Source organism: Lampetra planeri, chromosome 19 (assembly GCF_965212315.1).
Source record: "Lampetra planeri chromosome 19, kcLamPlan1.2.h2, whole genome shotgun sequence".
NCBI lineage: Eukaryota > Metazoa > Chordata > Hyperoartia > Petromyzontiformes > Petromyzontidae > Lampetra > Lampetra planeri.
Genome location: NC_136125.1, coordinates 2,898,141 through 2,920,766, shown reverse-complemented (window position 1 = coordinate 2,920,766; position 22,626 = coordinate 2,898,141). Strand labels below are relative to the sequence as shown.

General features: G+C 45.4%; 1 protein-coding gene across 1 annotated transcript in view; it reads right to left on the bottom strand.

Moving 5' to 3' along the window:
• Window positions 1-22,626, bottom strand: part of MID1 (midline 1) — a 72,455-nt gene that overhangs the window by 30,779 nt on the left and 19,050 nt on the right. The window contains exon 4 of the mRNA XM_078602736.1: window positions 1,788-1,883. Coding sequence (XP_078458862.1) covers window positions 1,788-1,883 — 96 coding nt within the window. The remainder of the gene's footprint in view (window positions 1-1,787; window positions 1,884-22,626) is intronic.

Below are 22,626 nucleotides of genomic sequence, written 5' to 3'. Positions count from 1 at the left end.
ATAATGCGATGAATGTATGAAATAACACATTTTTTATAACGTAAATGCGAATTGTATATAACGCAATTTAGTTAACGGAACTACATCGTGCGAGTAGGAATCAACAGTTGTGCGGCTGCCTCGGCATAACATCACACAAGGCGGGTGCTGCTGGATGCTTCTAGATGCTACCCACGCTCCTCAGTCTTTGTTCAGCCTGCGTAAGCATCTCACGTGTTATCACAGACTGTGCTTTACCCTATATTATATATGTAGTGAGTTCAACTGAGTCGCAGACGTACTCTTGGAGGCAACACATTTATTTAACACCGACTGCCCCTTCACAGAATAACAACCTAGGGTGGTGTACCACCAGGCTAACTACACTAATTACAACGTAACTAGCTTCAACGGACCAGGACCAACAGCTCGGGTCCAGGTCCACGTGTTGGAGACCTGTAGAACGTAGGACGTAGACGAAGGTTTCTTCAGGATGAACAACAGCGCCGGGCCCTCTGGGGGACCCGGCTTAAATCCTCTGTCGCGTGGGTGGCACCACCCTTGGCCACGACCACCTTCCAGAATCCTCGAGCAGGATCTCGACCCTGACACGTGACCACCCCTAGAGTGCCACAGCCCTTAGTAACTCCATTTCCATGGCTGGCACTCCCACATCCTATCCTGTAGAGGCCGGCACTGCATGCCAAGCGTGGTGCCATCCAGTGCTATCGATCAGCGCTCACCGAGCCTCTCTAGGGCCAGTACTGCACCCACATCCTAATGGTGTCTGCGATGTCAATACACCACATGCCGTGCCTCTCTAGGGCCGGCATTACACAGTGACATCCCGCGATGTCACTACATATATACTATTATAACACAATTTTTACATAATGCAGTGTTCTTCAGGAACGCAACTACCGCGTTATCGGAGAACAGACTGCCTCTAACAATGTTTTATCTTCTTGCATTTTAAGATGTTTTCGGGTTAAATTGTATCTTGCAGTAGTTTAATTATTACAGTAAATGTTTATAAGTCGAGTACATTTACATAAGCAGTTTTTATTTATTTATATGTACGATTCGCCAATTATTTTGGATGTAAAATAAATTTTCAAGAGTATGTTGCTCGCCTGTGTGCTAATGTTAAATTGTAAGACAAAAGTGCCGAGTAAGATTTTATATGACTTGCCTTTAAATGTGATATCAATGTACGTAAAAAAGACTAACACTTTCAATTTAAAACTAACCCCCCTCCCCACCACCTCCAATTTCAGAAATTGCTTCAACTCTGGCAAATTTATTTAATGTCAAATGGCGAGACTTTGAGTTACGTAAGTGCACATATATTACAATTGTTGCGTAAAGAGAAAGAGGGTAGCAGCTCCACTCCGGTCAGGCTCGCAGCAATTCCGAGTTTCACTCGTGTTTGAGTGAAAGTTTTGTTGGCTGCATTGATTGCAAAGTTGTTGAAAATATTTTCAAAGCCGGTATAAATAATATTGATGGTTATTGATCCCTACCTTGTTACGTTTGTGAGGGTCAGCGATTAATGGCAGTACGCAAGGAATTAAACAACTGAGGGCAATATAAATCAACTGCTTTAGTTTTTTTGTCTTTGTGTGGATAGACACAATGCGTCAAGCTGTCACCAAACTGCACGAGCTCTGGTAAATGGTCACTAGTAAAAGATAAGTTAATTGAAATGCAGTTCCGGGAGAAGAGCATAGATTCTTATTGTCCACTGCAATGCTCTGATGGGCAGTGTTCTACAGGGGTGGGTTCGCGGCCATCTCCTCCTGCCGTACCTCCACTTGCTGGTGAAGCTGGAGGAGGCGAGCGAGCAGAAGCTCCAGCTCGTTGCTGCTCGTCGCCAGCAGCCCCAGCGTTGCCTCCAGTGCTTGCTGCTCTCACGGCCGCACGGAGCACGGCAATGCCACAGATGCACAGAAGAGAATGAAAAAATAAGAATAGATTGTTTTAGCCTTTCTGGCAATTAAACAGGTGTTAATATGTTCAAACACCAAACAGATACTTTTTGCAAGGCATCAAGTCTGCATTGACCACATGTACTTGTGGCGAACATGCAAACAAACATGCTCTGAAAATATGTGCATTGTCTTTGCAACTAATTAGCCTACACCATGGCATATTCTCACTTGTGTCAGACCAGAGAACCCCAAAAGGCAAACAGTACAAAGGCAATGCAAGTATCAGAGTATTTCTAGTTCGGGTTGAGCAGTGGTGATCAACGCCACCGGCCCACACGGCGTGGCTCCAATCAAGCCAGCGGCCAGAGAGCACTCTTAGTGAATGTCTGTGGTAAAACCACTCCAAATGTGTAAATGTAAAACTTGTTAGGCCATTGCTATATCAGCCATCATGCTTTCGCAAATATGAACGTACAGTCCCGTATATGTTTGATGTTACTCACAAGCGCGACACAGGATTATAAATTATTCAAGCTGTTTGGTAGGGGTTTGGAATGTATTATGATTATTTACTTTTAAGTGAAAACCATAAAACCATGGAACTCATTACATTTAAAATCAGATTATAAAAATGCTAGCCCGTTCCATTTAACTGCTTCAGATATTTAATTACATGGGAAATTTTGGCCCAGCGGAGAGCCTTTGCACCAATGTCCCCAAAATACGTGGAAACAAACAAAATCTGCCAGGCCCAGAGAAGAGCACCCAACAAGTGACAAAGGTGAAACAAATTGTCAAAGTTTCGGTAAGTTTTTGCAGCCCCAAAAATAATAGCGTTGATTAATTATTGACGGGACGTTCGTTCGCTGAACACCGTGAGTAGTCAAGAAGCGAGGAGGAAAGAACCCTTTCATAGTGCAGCCACGCAAAGCGGCAGCCGCCCACTGCGCACAGCCAGGCATGCAGGGCAGCACGATGCAGTGAATTAGCACGGCTCTCTTCACTCCGGCTTGAATATTTAATCGCTTCAAATTGCGATCAGATCTGGCACCAATTGTGACCTGTGAACCGAAAGATGGTTCCCATCGGCTGTGTGCAGTTCACCCGAAAGCACATTGTTGCAGAAGCTGGCCAGGCACACACGCTACGGATGTGCTTGCAATTGCAGATACTTGCTCACATACATAAATACAAAGAGACGCACAACATGCACAGACCAAGGTGCTCTGCAAACCTCCTGGCTACCATCAAAGGTTTGTACACGAAGCCATGCAAATATACAAACACAGACATAATTTCAACCGTGATGATGGTTACAAACTGAGTAATCATTGGAAAGATGTGATTAACCATGCAAAAAATATTTAACTACACTTATTTGGACCATCTTATTTGACAGAAAACTATTACAGGTTACTGATAGACAACCAGTTTTGTTTTACCATGTTTAGCTTTCTACCAGGTTTAGCTTTCTTTTTTCACACTTTTGTTATGTAGGCTAGGCGTAATCACAAACCGAACCTCTCCATAATAAAGGCTCAGTCTTTTGTTATGCAGTCTATTCATAGTCTCAAGCCGCACCTTACCATAATAATAAAAAGTGGGCCATTCCTGGCCCTTCCCCCCCCTCAACCATTATATATCCGGAGTGGTATCTCCTGTAATCTCTCATTTACTTGATACAGCTGTCGGGCTGTGACGGTTCCACCTGAAGACGGAAGCTTGTGTTGCCTCCGAAACGTCGTGATTTTTATTTTATTTTACTTTTATTAATTTTTTTTTTTACCTACGTGACTTTACCAAAAAAACCTAAGAATATGAATCCTTGCAGTCACGAAAGCTTCAAATCTAGGTTTAGCCTGGTTAGTACTTATGTAATAAACCACTGCGATGACAATCTGTAACTTGTGTCTTTTTATTATTTATTCATTCCTTGACAGCTGGACAGCTCCGCGCTCTTCACTCTGACACGGCTGCACTCCCGTTCCCGCGCGGTTAGATGTTGTCGCTCACGTCCGCTCGCTCACACCCTCTCCCGCTCCCGCGCGCCGCTGACAGGCGGCTCGCAAGGAGGAAGCCTCCGGCCCGCCACGTGGCCGCTGGCGTTCCGGAGGGGCGAGACGTGGTCCCGCTCCCATGACTCCACACACTGACCTCGAGCCCCTTCCGGCTTCCCCTTATATCCCCTGACCTACGTCACCAAGCCCCGCTTACAGCCACACCCCTTCTCGACCCTTCTAGATGGTTACTCCCCAGGGCCTTTGAGGCACGCCCTTGAACTTTGGCTCATCCCTCTGATTGGTTGATGGTCCAGGCGGCGGAGCCTATCCCACCGATCGGCGGTGAACTCTCGTATTACACTTGGATGGGAGTCTGCCTGGGAATATCAGGTGATGTAGGCTTTAGTTGTGAAGTGGCCTGGAGATGGTAGTGCAGCAGAGAAATCGTTAATGTTTGGATCTTGTTCTATTTTCTCAGGGCACTCCTACATGCCAAACATTCATAGAATTGGCCAAACTTACCAATGTGGGTACATTGTCGAGACCAATTAAATGTTGCAGGGTAAATAAAGGGCAATACATTACTAATAATACAATGAATAAATATATCACCATTGCTAACAACGGGATTTTTTCTACCTGCTGCTTGATGGACGTATACTAATATTGTGGGTATAAACGTGGAGCGAGGCTTCTCTCTGGAGGCAACACGTTTATTACGATAAACGATAACAATACCAATAGACGTAACACTTACGGCTATGGCCCCTGTAACACTACGTGGTATGGCCCTGTCACCCGAACACCTAAGGGAGGTACAGCCTCCCTTCTAGCACTCCGGGCTATGCTCTCACGGGTCCTCCGCTACGGAAGCTAGGGGAGGCTAGACTGACCCGACCTAGCCAGGGTACGGGTCCCCACAACTGGTCCGAAGCAACGCAGCTCTGACAAAAGCCTCGGTTGAGGGTCCCAGGGTGCTGGTCTAGTCTTCAGACGTCTTTGGGTCATGAGTGGACGAACACTGCTGGTCCCGTTGAGAGGACCGGCTTTTATACACAAGTTGGGGCTTATCCTGCCCCTAACCACACCTACCCCCGAACCTTCCAGAAGTGTCTGGAAGGGTCGGGAATGAACCGTTGGCCCCTAGCCCCGAGCCCCCCACCCCTTGGGGGTCTGGGTTCTCCACCTCCGGTCACGGGGTACCCAGGGGGGGTTTTACCCCAGGTCAACCACCACACCTCCCGCTCACTCTCTCGGCCACCCCCTATCGGCCTGTGAGGGTGGTGACCATAAGAAGACCTACAGCGCCTTGGTATGGCGCGACACTAATATTGAGGCATTGGCCTCAGATCTGCTTGGGTGTACCATCCATATTACTCCTCCACGTCCGCTGGTGATGGCATTGCACCAGCTCTGAACAGGTTCTGATTCTCACGGTTCCTGCAGTGGATACCGAAATTGTCACGTGTCATTCCACCAGCAGTACATCAACAATCGTCGAGCACCATTATATTTGGGCGCCGCAGTCGCTAGATGTTAACTACCTCACCTGGTATACAGGAGGCCACCGGTTCGATCCCGACCCGGGCACCTGTATACTTTATTTAGAGCTTGAATATCTCTCTCCCCGTGGTGTTGTGGATTTTTTGCGGGTTCTACGGTTTATCCCTCCACATTTAGAATCAACATGCATGAAGACTATTTGACTGCTTTATAAATTTACACATGATAAGCTACTTTGTTGAGCTATTATTTGTGGCCAGTCGCTTCTGAAAAAAGGCTTTATAGCTCAGCGAGCCTTACCCTGGTAAAGTAAAAAAAAAATTGTTTTGAATCTTTGCATTGTATGGTTACAATTGGACACACTCCTATCTATCCACTTGGTGACAGCTTGGTGTGTGTAGATTCTGCTGACGGTTTCATGAATTTACGCCACAAAAAGAGCTTTGTGGATTTACTTGTGAGTATGACATTAATAGCTTTAATCTTCTTCACCTAGGTCAAGTGAGACAAAATATCCATAATACATAATGCACAATTACTCAAGGGAGTCTCCATCACACATCCAAATTCAGTGCCACCTCAGGAAGCAATGTTTTGGGGCACAGCCGCTTACAACATTTGAAATTCAAATGCGCAGATACGTACTGTATTACAGGGTGTATGGACATTTGAGTCTAATGGCAAGCCACATCATTGCATATTGCACAGTTGTGTGTGTGTTTGCGTGCGTGTTTGCGTGCATCTGTGTGTGGTCCATGTGTTAAGTATCCTCACTTAAATACTGTACTCTATAAGCACCACGATTTTACCAAAGCAGTGTATGTCCTCTGTACCAAAACAATGTTGAAACAACGTGCCATGTCCGATTGTCACATATCTGCCCTGAAAAAGTAACTGCCGTTACCCAATACAGTGTTTGTGCGTGGCAGTTTAGCGGTCGTTTTATGTAGATGTTCACATACATGACCCTTTCACGCAACCGCCAATAGCTCAGTCCCCAGCGAGTGAGATTTGCAAAATTGTCCTTTTTAAGCTGGTTGACCATCCCTAAATATTTACATTTCATCTAAACCTACCTTTAGTTTCCTATAGGTCGATTCAGCCTAAAATGAGTACACCGTGTTGTTTAAATGTTAACCCTGGGAAGACAAATGCAGCAGGGCATAGAAAAACACTGGCATCTGATATTCATCAGTCTAGACCTGGAACAGAACCATCCTTCGACTCATATGTCACTTTGATTTGCAACACAGAATCTGTTTATCTAAAACATATTCGTTGAAATATCTCAGTATGCGATCAAATTACTTTAATGTAGATTCAACTCAAATAATCAGCACATACCCAGCATGATCTTAAGTGCTTCCAACCCACACATTCATACTTTCCTTCCCCCACTGATTAATGCTGACGTGCAATAACAAGTGACGTGCAATAACAAGTGGCGCGCCACCGCAAGGCACGAGAGTCAGATGGTTGACACACCTCCACATATATGGGCACTTATGTATGTGTGTTGAACTTCTTCCGCACTGTATGTAGCCAATCGTGCTGATCAGAGGTGGGGGGGGGGGGGACAACACACTAAACACAAAAAGCAGTTCTAAAGAAATTAGTTTTCAATCTAGATTTAGAAGTACATAGTTCCAATGGCTTCCTAATATTGGAAGAAAGAGCATTCCAGATGGCCACAGAAGCACATCTGAAAGCGCGCGATGCGGTGACCTCTTCGTTCGATGGTTAACGAAAAGCCGTTATTGCGAGGATGAGCGGAGTTTGCGTGATAGTTTATATGCTCCTTGACAAGATCAGCAAGGTTTTGTGGTTAATTTGTAATTCATTTGTGGCTCATTTGTGGCAAGCACTTTGCGTGTAATGATCGGATTCACGATCACCCCACGCAGGCCACAGGAGGCAGCATTATGCCCGGGTGTAGCAACGCCCGAGTGAGAAGCCAACAAGGGATCAGCCATGTTTGTTCAAAAATGCATTGCTGCCATTTTACCTTTGCAGTAGTGGTGCATTAAGATTTCTGTGGAACCCCCTTTGTTCAAGGCCCTCTGAGACTGCTCTAAGCCACCGCAGTCATGGTCTCAGGACTCCGTGTGAGTGGTCCAAGGGCAGGCTGGAGGGCAACTCAACTCAACGCGACTCATGCAAGAGTGAGCAGCCTGGCTTTGGCTCTCTCGGAGTGTGTGACCCACGGCCGTTAATGGAGCCATTACTGAGGCCATCATGAGGCATATTGTCAGGCTGAAATAAACTCACATATATCAACTCCACACGACCAAGTATTGTTACACAACTGCACTTACATTGCATGTACTATGGCCTATGACTTACACCGCACGATTGGGTGGAAAGTGTAGCGAAGGCACTTTTGCTGCAATCAAACATTTATTCGTACATTTTAAACTTTCGTAAAACTATAGTTCAGACCAGAGATTTTTGGAAATGTCCGTGTAGAGATACTGCAAAAATTTAAGTTTAAAATAGGAATTCACAAAAGAAAGTTAAACAGCACTAACAAGAGAGTTTCTCGACGTTGTTACGACACAACAGGTTACACGATGTCTTCATCTGAAGACGGATGAAACAAATATATAAGGGTGGTGGATAGGAAGTGTAGTGTGATCGAATGACTTTTTTTAAACAAAACTAAATTCCTCGTGTAAAGTAAAATGAAGAGCAGGGTAAATGCAGTCATTTGTACATTCCAATAACCCAACAGAACGTTCTGGTTGATTAAAAGCTCATGACCAAGCGTGGGTACTCAACATGCCACCGAGTGTAACCTCAGGCCATAACGACGGAACAAAAGCCACATGCGCTCTTCTCGGGGGGACCAATGAAGCAAACACGCTGGCAAGCAAGCGACAGCAGACCATACACATTCATTCCAAGCACACACATTTGTACTTCACTGAATATGCAGTGCCAATACGTCTTTGTGTGTCATCTTATTTCACATTCAGAGGCAGCAGAGCATATATACTTGATGCCAGAGGGGTGCCTGCACTATTTTTTTGTGCGTGTCTGGGAATACCCCCCACTCCCCCTCCCTAATTTTAGATGTACAACACTGTATTATTTAATTAGTTTGTAATGTAGCTCTTAGAGACACCGTCTTGTTCAGTTATATGTATATTTATTATTAATAAAGTCCGCCGACTCACTGAAAATTTTACGAGTAACCGCGGGTAACTATATACACTTGGGAAACTTAGATAACTCTATTCTGAGACAACATAACTCTAGCCTTCTAAGACTACAAGGTGCTTACTCCAGGATGATGAAGACGACCCGCTTCAAGGTGACGACAGCGACGGCAGTTCCCAGACTACAGCAGCCTAGAGCCCTGGTTCGCGCCAGCTTTTATCCTTCTCACGACCCGGCCATGCCCCTATTCCCGAACACTCTCTCACCGCACCTGGCCCTGTCTCGTCTCTGCCCTTATTACAATTTACGACCGTTAGATCCCGTGCTTCCCCTCACGTGACCCTGTGAAAGCTTGTGGCATAAATCATTATTAGCAACCACTTAGGTCCAACATTACCCTAACGTGACCGTGTCTGTTCCCATTACTTTTAATTAGTAACCATGGCCATGGGAAGCCATACTGTCCCTACATCACCCCATACTGTCCTTACACGTGTATAATCTACAGCCAGTTATTTACACTGTAACAGCCTATTATTAAACAGCAGCCTTTTATAGTCCCAGAGAGTAATGTGGACTTCAGCGTCGCTCCACTGGCGTTGCTGCCCTGCGCCTCTGCACCGCCGCTGTTGCCAGCATGGTGGCTTGTCTATGCACGTTGTGTCCTGCAAGCCTTGAGCCTCCCTGGCATGAGAACCAGAACCCCTTGAATGCAATACCTACCAGTCTCTTCACTTTGTCTTACTTTCTAAGGAAGCTTATTGTCTCAATGGGCTTCCACCTAGTAACAACAATGGCTACTGAACCGAATTTTCATAATAATTATGTGACTGGCACCTGGGCACAGGGTGCCACGGTGGCGAGGTGTTAGCTACCTTGCCTGGTATACAGGAATTCGTAGGTTCAATCCTGACCACTGGCGCATATATATTTGGAGTTTGCATGTTCTCCCCATGGTTGCGTAGATTTTTCTCCAGGCGCTCCGGTTTTTCCATCCACATTTAGAGAATAAACATGAGTTTAGAGTATATGGCTGCTATAAATTCCCACGTGATACTTCGTAGAATAATCTTTTAAGGCCCGGTTGCTTCTGAAAAATAGCTAGATAGCTGAGTGGGCCTTACCTGGTAAAATAAAAAATTGTTTGGTTTCTAATTTTAGTATCACAGGACAAAGCATTTCGCTTACATTCTGTAGAAGCCCAAAGGAAAGCGAAGTCCATGCCAGGATTTCGCATGAGCTGGAACTGACACAAGAGATTTCAATACTTGCTAAATAGATGGTTGGCGGAAGTAGTGGCACAGTGGATAATTCACTGTGCTATCTACCCAGCAGCCTCATTTTAATTCCCGATCACGGATAATTTAGTGGCGAGTGATATCTGAACCGGTGTTGGGCACCCACTACACCAACTCATACTCACCAGCATGGTGAAGTATGGTCATACTAACCTTATGACCGACAGGATGTGGTAAAGCCATCATAAAGCAGTAGATTGACAAAGAGGCTGTACATTATGAATGTTACTACAGATGTGAGAAAGTGCTAAGGCAAGCAGGCCCGCATTTCCTGGTGATTTTGACAGGTCATAAGTTATTACGGACAATGTTAATTGCTATTACAGAACATCACAGTAATTATTCTGCATGTGTGAGGTTTGTGAAAGAATGTGTGTGTGCACCTGCCGAGGCAGTACGGCGGACTTCGCCATGGTAACAATGACATTTTCATTCTCCTGATGTCAGATTTGTTTTTTAGCCAACCGTGGCTTGATGGGAATAATCACTCACCTCCGTGTGTGCAACGGGTTACCTGGATTAGGGGGGGGATGGTATCTGAAGGAGTTCTACTGTCAAAATAATGATCACCAACCACGCAGGTATAACGTGCACGTATGTGAGCCTCTCCGCAAGAGTCGTGTATCGCTCTCCAATATGTGACGGGTTTTTATTCACTTTTTAAAAGCGACTTTTCCTGTGAGCACGCACAGCTTCCTTTACCGCATCAGCGTTAACGGCGCGTAGACTCCACGGCTTGGCATTTCACAATCTGGCATTTTAAAAACGTTGATGGACGTGCGGCCGCCCTGCGTGACTGCAGAGCAAAACCCAGTGGCTGCAGTCAACGGCAGAAAACTGCGGCGGGAAGGCATGTGGCAGCCAAGTGCGCCAATAGACCGCAGAGTATATCAACCCATTCAATTGGCTGATGTTAGTTCGTGGTCCAGATCTCAAATGTCAGGGCTTATACAAGAGATTTACAGAACGTCAGGAATTGAGTGGGTATTTCTAGTTTCTCAGAATTGTCAGTAAAGCGAATAATGCTCAACTGAAGCTTTGGTCTTGAAAATGCTTTGAGTCTCTGATGTTTTGTAAACTCACGCCCGGAGCTGTGATTTTTGTACAAACACGTTTAGAGCAAGAGTTTCTTGGAGACTCAACCAAGGCCAGGCGTCCGCAGACATGAGCGGAGGAGCCACGTTTTTGTGGGGGCTCGAGGGAACGGATTTTTACGTGAGCACCAGATCCCTGTTTGTAAAATTCCACGATTTCAGTGGGGCCCAATACCCTCTCCCCTATGTATGGTCCTGTCTCGCCAAGTCGGAATTCTCACGGATTTTCTGGGTCCCCCTCCCCTTAATGTTCACTAGCGGGTTGTACCGGTTCTCACATTTTGTCACAATGACAAAAAGATCCACAATTTTATCACCCATTGCTTCCCCCCTCCGCCCATCATCTATATATAAAAAGGGAAATTTAAGAATGTGTGTCGGTATTAATCCAATCCAAGACAAGAATCCAAGTCTCGGGCGAAGCCGGGTAGTAAAGCTAGTTAGTTTATACTTTGGTTCTTTCGGTAAAGTCACATATAAAGATAACATAATAAATTAAATTAAATACTAGCATACGACGTTGCGATTGCAACACAAGCAATCATCATCAGGTATAAATTAAATAGAAACACAAATCTAGTATACTTAGAAATGTAATGTAATACAACAGAGAGTCGGATAACATAACAGTCAACACCCTATCTGGTTGATTACGCTCTTCCTGAGAATGCTAAATTTGAGAGAGAGATTAAACACAGAACCAGAAACATAGACAGACATATAAGCAGACAAATATCACAGAGATACATAGAGAGAGCAAACATAGGCACAAAGAGAAACTACGCCTCTGTGTCGAGGCCTTAAATAGAGAAAGGGGGGGCGGGGCGGGGAGAGAGGGAGGGGTTAGAGAAATTAGCATGTCAATGAGTGGAAACGGTGAGTGGCAAGGTGTAAAAAACTTGAGAGAGGGGGGCAGGGGCGGAGAGAGAGGGGAGTTAGAGAAATTAGCATGTCAATGAGTAGCACGATGAGTGGTATGATACGAAAGCTTGAAAAAATTAGGAGGCAGGGAGAGAGACACACTAAATTAACTAACCTAGCAAAAATTTCGAAATGTAATGCAATGCAACACAGAGGGTCGGTCAACACACAATTAACGCAGTCACAAAAGCTCCAAATTAAGTTTAGTTAGTTTATAATTAAACTGTTGATAATTACCGCACAGTAAATAAGTTAGAAATATACAGTAACGCATTGCTGTCATTGAGACTGGAACTGTCTACTGGAACTGTCTGCAGGTGCAATAGTGGCAGCCATGCACTCACCCATTACCCAGCAGCCCTTCCTATTTTCCCTCCCACAAATAATGTGCCCCCCACCTTTGTTAACAATTTTAATTCACTATAGTACAGATACTTTTCCGGTTGCCAAACGAATACATTATAAGGTCGCTCTCATTACACAAAGTGCTTGCCATAAATTAACCACAATTACCTTGCTGCTGATCTGGGTTATCTTCTCTGGGTTATCCTCACTGCATCGCTCGCTTACAGATGTGCTTCTTCGGCCGTCTGGAATGCCATTCCTTCCGATATTATGAAACCACTGGAACTATGCACTTTTAAATCTAGATTGACAACTCATTTCTTTAGAACTACTTTTTGTCTATAGTTTGTTGTCCTTCCCCCACATCTCCAATTAACATGGTTGGTTACGTACCGTGCGAAAGAAGTTCAACATACATACATACATATTGTACTGTGATCTAATTTCAGCCAATAATGGTGTTAAGGGATGGAGGGATAAGCTGACAGATGGACAGATCGATGCATTGAAAGATGAACGGCTTATTTTCATGCATAAACTAAAGTTAGTATTAAACTGCTATTTTGAATGTTACCAGGCAAGGCCCACTGAGCTATATAGTTATTTTTCAGAAGCTGGCTTATAAATTTTGAAATTTATAGCAGTCAAGTACTCTAAATAAATAGCAATAAATAGCCGCAGTTTTCTGTACACAGATCAGATTGTTAGCAAATGACATTACGTTATGGTTGCCGATTGCGGTTGCCCAATGCTATCGCGTGTCATCCCACCCATGACACTCGCTGCCACCTGAGCTTATGACATGAGACTAGAGGTAACATCATTAACAAATCGGCGATTCCGAGTGGTTTCTGACTCTTTCCTTCTCAACATGCATCACCTAAAGCCAGAGTTTTGGTGACCGGTTGCGTTATGCCTACGTAGATCAGATTTTTGTACAAAAAAAAATCTAATTTCCTCAGCACCAGTGTTGGCTATTGCCATCATGCACAACTGTACTCTAGCCATGGTTTGTTGGTACAACAACATTAAAAAAGCCATTGCATGACGAATCATTTTAAACCCCTCAGTAGTGCGTGGTGGGAGACTGTAATTTCTCATCAGGTGATGGTGAAAGAATGCTCACTGAACGCAAGCTGGATGACCAGCCTCGTGTGTTACGCCACAATAAATCACGCAGTATATTGTCATGTGTATTAGCATGCACAGACATTGCTTCATGTCAAATGTCTGTGCAGCTCCTACATTTGCCTGGAATGCAAGTGGGTTAATTTCCCAGTAATTAACAAGTACTCTTATTCCCCATTATTAAACAAAATGACATAATTGCTGGTGCATTACAGCGGCGGTCTTTTCGGCCTACGCCTGGAGTGAAATCTTCGCATGTTTGTGTTTTATCTGCCTCCCAAGTATTGGACAGTAGTAGCGTACTGTACATACAGTATTTTCTTAATGATCACATGGCCCTGGCATAGAAGCAGGATGCTTACACAGGTGGCTGTGACGAATAATAGATGGTCTGAGACTGAAACAGAGGCTTAGAATAATGGCACCAGTTTGCAGGTACCCGACCTGAATTGTATCCTGGATTTAAAGAGGATTTAAACTAAACACCTGTCCGACGTAACGTGTTTTTCGATTGGTGGTTTCAGTTACAAGGGCAACTTGCAAACATCAGCATTAACGGTCGTGCATTATAATGTGTTATACTGTGATTGTGTGCCGTATGAACATTTAAGTACAACAGATTGTAAAATAAGAGACCGGATATAGCTGACAAAGGCATTTCAGTCGGTCAAGTAGTGTACGGTAGTTATGTGGCCATCACTTAAACGTGTCTTCGCATCATGAGCTACTCATGCACAGACAATACAAATAAACAAACATGTTTTCCTTCATAAAGGATTTCAAAATCAATGGAATCCAGTTGACAGGGTGTGACACGTTGGAAATACATCAAAAGGAACGTGTGCAGAAATTACTTTCCGAATGAGACGTGCATCGTGGCACGTTGAAACCATTTCACTTTGGCTTCTGTCTTTAACCTCTCCATGTTCGTTTGCGTTGCCGCACATTTTTTATTCATGCATGTGTAATGCGAGCATAAATGGGGTTGTTGCTGGGCTCTGGTCCAATCACACGGCCCGGGGTATTGGGGGGCGGAGCCTGGTCTGTGGGGCGTGTGGGAGGGGCCACCGTTCACCTCGGCTCCAATGGGAGGCAAGGTGAATGGGGGCGGAGCCAGCGGGGTAGTATGGGAAGGCCGGATCTGACGATCCGGAAGGGGAGGAGTCAGGGTCACGTGGGGGGAATGTATATAAGTGGGAGCCCGGAAGAGATCGGGGCAGTCGGGGAAGTTAAGAGGCTGAGCCACGTTGGGTGGTGAGGAAAGATCCGCGCCATCGGCCACGTAGCCAAAGGACCTCAGCACGCCATCGGCCAGCGGTGTGCGGAGTGCGGGAATAGAGGAGCAAACGGAGGAGCGTGCGGGGCAAGCGAGAGAGAGCGTGCGTAGCACGTGCGAGAGAGAGCGTGCGTGGCACGCGAGAGGGAGCGTGCGCGGGGCGCGCGCGAGACGACACTGGTCCGAGAGGAGGCCAGTGGGGGTGCGGAGAAGAACCTGAATAAAAGACAAAGGGAGTCCAGCATCGCCTGACGGAGTCTTTTATTACACATGCATGCAATGGGGAAACTCCACGGAAAGTAAGTGGGGCTATAGCTCACCCATAGTACTGCGCTGTATGTAACGTGGCTTTGTAATATTAGACTAAATTAAACAATTTATTTACCAGGTAAAGCCCACTGAACTATTAGCTGTTGTCCAGAGGTGACCTGGCCACACATGGTAGCTCATCGAAGTGGCTTTCTGATCATCACAAGTGGGAATTTATCGCGGCGGCCAAATAATCTAAACGTTGAGGGCAAAACCGGAGGAACCTGGAGAAAATCCACGCGACTACCATGGGGAGAAAAGGCATCGTCCGGGTCGCGATCGAACCCACGAGCTCCTGCATAGCTGGCGAGGGAGATAACATCTCGTCACCATGGTGTCCCTGTTTCGATATTTGTTGAATATCTTAAAACGTTTATTTGATAGTTGTACAGTAGACGCTGGATTTAAGCACACCCGTTGGGAGAAAATCCAGCTGTGCTTATATCCCAAGTAGTGTGCTTATATAAAAAGTTGTCTTCAGCCTTCTCCCACTATTGCAATGCAGGGATGTGTATACTTTGCACGTAGGTCTTCAAAGCCAATATTATGAACCATCATAGATTTTTGGGTTAGGGCACAAAGATCTGGCCAAATGTGTTTCCTAAGACCCTCCACCATCATGCCGACCTAACCCAAACATCAATTATGAGTTTAAGGATGTATTGCTTATAATTCTGCTTCCAGTGTGGTTATATCCGGCTCTACTGTGCTTAAATTATAGTACAGATGTATTTTTCATACACTACTATGCGTATTTGTGCCAACAATTGTTTCCAATAAGCTTAATTTCGTTAGAAATGTCATGCATATACGGTATACTAAAAAATCATGCGTAAGTTGGAAATAGACGGTATCACGTGTTGAACACGTCAGGTGTGAATTTTGTAGAAGAACCGATGGCACTGTTTTTTTAGATAAACATATAGATTATATTTCATGCCGTGCACTATAAGCGCTCCATTAAAACCATACGGCCAGGTTTTAGATTTATTACATGATGGCGGCTACAATTATTTTGGCCAAATATAAAAAAACAGGTCCTAAATAAACCTGAGCCTTCATCAGTTGTTGGTGAAGTCTTATCTCGTTTACACAGCTCCACGAGTTGTTTTACCCTTTAGCCTATAGTTGCCTGGACGCACTCAAGGGATATAATCGTGAAACAAAGCCATGGTGGTCCCTGCGGGAGTCTGAAGGGGGGGAGGGGCAACTGCCCTCCCCTGGCCCTCTCTGCCCTGAAAAATCCCCCCAACGCAGCTGCGCTAAGTGCGGCATTCCCACAGTGCCGCGACCAGACAGGGGCTCGAGTCATTTACCAATTAGTGCCTGCTCGTGGAATAAAACCGCCAGAGCCATTCTGATGTGAAGAGAGGAGGGACGGTTAAGTGATGAGCAAGCTGGAATTGATCGTGAAAATTAACATACCAATGCGCCCACAGCAGAAAGGTTTGATTCAGTCTGGACTCATCCTGCTAATGGCATATGGCTCAGAAACATCAGAACCACCACCACGGTCATTCATAAAAGATATTGAAAAAAAAAATGAAAATCTCGTAGATAAGTGAGGAGAGGTGCATTGCTTGGAATTCCAGCGCGATTAAAAAAACCCAGGTTAATGACATCATCCACACTCTTAAGAAAAGTAAATGGGCTTGAGCAGGGTGAGTTCAAGTTCAAGTTCAAGTTCATTTATTAGGTATAGCCCTGTGAGCCATTCAGCTCTTGAATCGGGTGCAACCGCAACAAACAAAAAACAAAAACATGAACAAAAAAACATCTTAAAGTGAATATGTGACTAAGTGCAAACAGAAAATCCAAGAAAAGACAGCAAAATATTGCAGAAAAAACACCGTACACCAACGCTGTGTGCAAAAATCCCAGTGGGATGCAAGTCAAACAACAACAACAACAACCACAAGACAGCTTAAATTAAGGCCATCAGTCTAACTCTGTACTACAACAAACAAACATGGCTAAACCAATAAACTTTTCGAAATCACCAAAATAAAGCCATGAAAGCAATGAAAAAGCAATCATAGGAACTGTGACAGAATTTTCACAATAAATGGCATAAACAACATGTACTACCAAAACCCTGCAGCCATAGCTGGCTGCATGAGTCACTCCACCTTTAAGATCAGCACACTAAATCAAAACACAGGTCATACTTTGCAGCGATCATCCGGAGCGAAACATTTTATTTTAGGTCACTGAATAGCACTGGCAGCTAGGGGTGTACAACTCCTCTAGAGCAGTTTTGAGTGAAGATCTCATAGGTAGTGACTCAAGTTTCAATTTATTGGCAACAGCATTCCAGACCCTGGGGGCATCAATAGCAAAGGCCCTTCCTCCAGTATATGTACGGCAATAGGGAATATTAAGCTGGTAAATGAGTGTAGACCTTAGGTCAAATTTGTTCTTTGAAACAGAGATGAGATCCAGCAGGTAATCTGCAGATTCTTTTGCAAGTACATCATGAATAAATAAGATCTGGTGCACAAGCCGTCGAACATTCAGAGATGTTAAGTTTGACCCAATGTAGAGGTCACAGTGGTGAGTCCTATATGGGCAGTTCAATGCAAATCTTAAGGCCGAGTGATACATTGAGTCAAGCTTCTTCAGTACAGTACTTGGGGCTGATTTATAAACAATGTCACAGTAATCAAGTAGAGGCAGTATGGTAGCTTTAATCAATTCCAAACGGAACATAGGGGGGAAGCAGTGCTTGTGTCGATATAGAAAACCAATTTTAATTTTTGTCTTTTTCCCAATATAATCAATGTGATCTTCAAAAATCAGTTTTGAATCCAGGATGATCCCAAGATACTTATAGATCTTAACTTGCTCTATTTGATCATTATTTAAGGAATGTAATTTGGGGAAAATAACTTCCCGCTTTAGTCCTGGTGAGAAGCATAGCACCTTGGTTTTGGCAGGATTTAGGACTAGTTTAAGAGCAACTAGCTGATGTTGTAGTTTGTTGAAATCACTCTGGAGCTTAGCAATCACGTCATCCGGAGAGCGGCCAGCAGTAATTAGTACCGTGTCATCTGCAAAAAGATTTACCCTGGAATAATCCAGTTCAGTGCCCAAGTCATTTACATAAAGAGAGAACAAGAGGGGGCCGAGAATGGAACCCTGTGGAACCCCTTTTGTTATCTTAACACTGTTTGACCTCCAACCATCTGTGAATACAGTTTGGGTGCGAGAAAAGAGGTAATTTTTTAACCATTTTACTGTGTTTTCGGAAAAACCGAGGCAACTTATTTTACTAAGCAGGATGTTGTGGTCTACTGTATCAAAAGCTTTGGACAAGTCAAGAAAAAGACAGGCGCAGTACTGCTTATTATCAAGGCTACTGTAAATGTGATTCATAGAGTCTAATGCAGCAGATGTGGTGCTGTATTTTTTTCGGAACCCAGATTGTTTTAGATGTAATAGATTGTTGGCGGACAGGAAACTGATAATTTGGTAGTTCAATAATTTTTCAAAAATTTTCATCAACGGGGACAAAATTGAGATAGGTCGGTAGTTATTTGGATCATCTTTAGGGCCCCCTTTGTGAAGTGGACGAACATAGGAATGTTTCCATTCTAGAGGAACTGATGCTTCTTTGATGGACAGGTTGAAAATATGGGCTATAGGTTTGTATATTAGGTGACCAACACTTAGTAGAGCAAAGACGGGAATACTATCTGCTCCGGTAGAGGAGGACCCTTTGAGGAAGGACAGTTGTTTCAAAACATTACTTTCGTGGATTGGCTGAAAACTAAATTCGCTTAATGTTTGGATAGGGGTGTAGGAATTTGCATGAGCAGGGGTGACTCCCAATAGATTATCAAATAGGGTACCAGCTTCAGAAAAATGAAGGTTAAAATTGTCAACTATTTTTTGGGGATCTGAAAAATATTCCCCATTTCGGTTAAGCTGAACGGGCAGATGATCTGTTTTGGATGCTTTTTCGATACATTTGATTGTTTTCCAGAAAATCCTGGCATTTCCATGAGATTCAAGGAGAGTAGAAGAGAAGTAGTCATTTTTTGCATGCCGTATTTTTTTGACGCATCTATTCCTTAAAATCCTGTATTCTAGCCAGTCATTAACCAAATTACTTTTCTGAGCACATGCCCAAGCCTTGTCTCTAGTTTTCATGAGTTTTGTAATCAAAGGATCAAACCATGGTGGACGATTGCCTTTAGTTTTAAATTTAACCAACGGAGCATGTTTGTTAAGAATTTGTAGAAACGTGTACCTGAAGGTCTCCCAAGCCGTAGTCAGGTTTGGAATATCACAGACCTTGTCAATATCCGAGTGAAGCACATCATTAGTAAATGCCTGTATGCTGAAGTGTCTCATGGAGTGCTTCTCAACCAATTTAGGGGGGGCTTTGTGTCTGGCTGATGATCTCACCCCAAAAATGAAGGAGTGATCACTAAGGTTATTACCTAGAACACCAGTCAGTGCGAAATTGTGAGGGGCATTTGTCAATAGGACGTCAAGCAGAGATGACTGTCCCGGATTTTTTAGGTTGGGTCTTGTGGGGACATTTATTAATTGAAACAGGTTAAATTCATCTGCAAAATTTGTGGCCACGGCCGGCGGGTTTAGCCAATTCCAATTTAGATCACCCACTAAAACTATTTCACCTTTAGGGAGGCCCCCAAGAAGCTCTCTCAGTGCAGATGCAGCTTCAACATCCTTACCACTAGGCGGTCTATAGCAGCACACTACCAATATGTGTTGATTATTAGGGAGAGTTATTCTGAGAGCCAGACCTTCAAAGCAACATTTTTTAAACAAGGAGTGAGCTGGTGAACATGCAATAGTATTACGAACATAGATGGCAATTCCACCTCCTTTAGATCCTCGGTCAAGCCGAAAAAGGTTGTAGTTGTCAATCGTAATCTGCAAGTCATTGACGGCAGGAGTGAGAAATGTTTCTGTTAGGCAAAATATGTCCGGGTCAAGATTTGCTACTTCTAGTTTTAGTTGACTTAATTTAATCAAAAGCCCTCTGATGTTGACATGTAGAACACCAACACCTTTTCTGCCAGAAAAATCTACAGAATTATATGAGTTCTTTACATTTGGGCCAGGATGAAGCTCAATACCACCCAGAAATAAGAAAAGTAGAATTAATAGTTTGCACAGGTATTTTCTGTGAAAGGATGAAGAGCGACGAACCTTGGACGAATAGCAGCAGCTCACAGATGGTGTTATTTTTAAGAGCAGAATGAAGTTTGGAAGGAGTGCTGGTGAAGTAATGGGACAAAGATAGGGTTTAAAAGGATACAATGATGGAGTGTAGAAGTGTCTATAAGTTGTTTCATTAGCAGGTGTAGTGGCAAATTTAGCAATAAGTATTGACGCGAAGTAACGCGGGTAGCCGTTTGTAGAGTTGAGTGTGGCACTAGATATGGCCGGGAGGGACAGTAGTAAGATACACAGCAGGTGAATTGACATCTTTAAAACACTAAATTTAAACACACACACAGCTCACTCACACGCAGCTCACCCTCACCCACTCTCACGCACAGCCCACACCCATGCAGCACAACGCACACACGGCCGCACACGCCGCCGCCATCTTGCTGCTGTTGTTGTTGCAGCTGCTGTTGTTGTTGCAGCTGCTGTTGTTGTTGCAGCTGCTGTTGTTGTTGCAGCTGCTGTTGTTGTTGCAGCTGCTGTTGTTGTTGCAGCTGCTGTTGTTGTTGCAGCTGCTGTTGTTGTTGCAGCTGCTGTTGTTGTTGCAGCTGCTGTTGTTGTTGCAGCTGCTGTTGTTGTTGCAGCTGCTGTTGTTGTTGCAGCTGCTGTTGTTGTTGCAGCTGCTGTTGTTGTTGCAGCTGCTGTTGTTGTTGCAGCTGCTGTTGTTGCAGCTGCTGTTGTTGTTGCTGCTGCTGTTGTTGTTGCAGCTGCTGTTGTTGTTGCAGCTGCTGTTGTTGTTGCAGCTGCTGTTGTTGTTGCAGCTGCTGTTGTTGTTGCAGCTGCTGTTGTTGTTGTTGCAGCTGCTGTTGTTGTTGTTGCAGCTGCTGTTGTTGTTGTTGCAGCTGCTGTTGTTGTTGTTGCAGCTGCTGTTGTTGTTGTTGCAGCTGCTGTTGTTGTTGTTGCAGCTGCTGTTGTTGCAGCTGCTGTTGTTGTTGCTGCAGCTGCTGTTGTTGTTGCTGCAGCTGCTGTTGTTGTTGCTGCAGCTGCTGTTGTTGTTGTAGCTGCTGTTGTTGTTGCAGCTGCTGTTGTTGTTGCAGCTGCTGTTGTTGTTGCAGCTGCTGTTGTTGTTGCAGCTGATGTTGTTGTTGCAGCTGCTGTTGCAGCTGCTGTTGTTGTTGCAGCTGCTGTTGTTGTTGCAGCTGCTATTGTTGTTGCAGCTGCTGTTGTTGTTGCAGCTGCTGTTGTTGTTGTAGCTGCTGTAGCAGCTGCAGCCGACCCAACTGCAGTTGCAGGAGTCATACACGAAGCAGCCGCAGCTGTGTGTACTACAGCAGAGCAGCAGCGGGCGTGCGGCCTGGAGGCGCCGAGGCCGAATAGTTGCGTGATGTGGACGTGGAGAGGCGAGATGTTTGGCCCATCAGCTTCATTGTTCTGCTTCCATTGACGAGCACCCTCCACGTAGGCCTCGACGTAGGCCCCCACGTAGGCCCCCACGTGGGCCCCGACGTAGGCCTCGAAGTAGGCCTCGACGTAGGCCCCGACGTAGGCCTCGAAGTAGGCCTCGACGTAGGCCCCGACGTAGGCTTCTATGTAGGCCCCCACGTGGGCCTCGACGTGGGCCCCGACGTAGGCCTCTATGTAGGCCCCCACGTGGGCCTCGACGTGGGCCCCGACGTAGGCCTCTATGTAGGCCTCCACGTGGGCCCCGACGTAGGCCTCTATGTAGGCCTCCACGTAGGCCTCGACGTAGGCCCCGACGTAGGCCTCTATGTAGGCCCCCACGTGGGCCCCGACGTAGGCCTCTATGTAGGCCTCGACGTAGGCCCCGACGTAGGCCCCCACGTAGGCCCCCACGTGGGCCCCGACGTAGGCCTCGAAGTAGCCTCGACGTAGGCCCCGACGTAGGCCACGAAGTAGGCCTCGACGTAGGCTTCTATGTAGGCCCCCACGTGGGCCTCGACGTAGGCCCCGACGTAGGCCTCTCGGATCCGATCAATGGCGTCGATGGAAGCAGCTCCACACTGCACTGTTTCAATTCAAGTCCCACGGTGCAACCACGACGCGTGACGTGGTACTCACAATAGCCTAGTCCAACCCCATCACTCACAATAGTCTCACCCAACCCCATCACTCACAATAGTCTAGTCCAACCCCATCACTCACAATGGTCTCGCCCAACCCCGGTAGGGGGCACTGATAAGGAGTTGCTAGAGGGATGTGGAAGACGGTCAAGAGTAATGAAGGAGGGACAGCCAAGAAATAGGCCGCGTCCGAGAGGAAGTCATTCGAGGGGATGGAGTGATGAAATCAGCTCGCGTGCAAGGTGCCAGTTAGATTGTTACACCGTGGGATGGCGAGAGGTGGCGGCAGCTTGGGGAGGCCTTCGTCCAGCAGTGGATTGACCACGGCTGACAATGATGACGATCGCTGAGCCAGTTTGAGTGACGCCGGCAGTGCCATTCCCGTATCTGTTTGGCATTGGCTGAGGATGATGGGGCTGTTTGCTCCGCTGCTGCCTCAAACCCTGGCCCGTCGAGT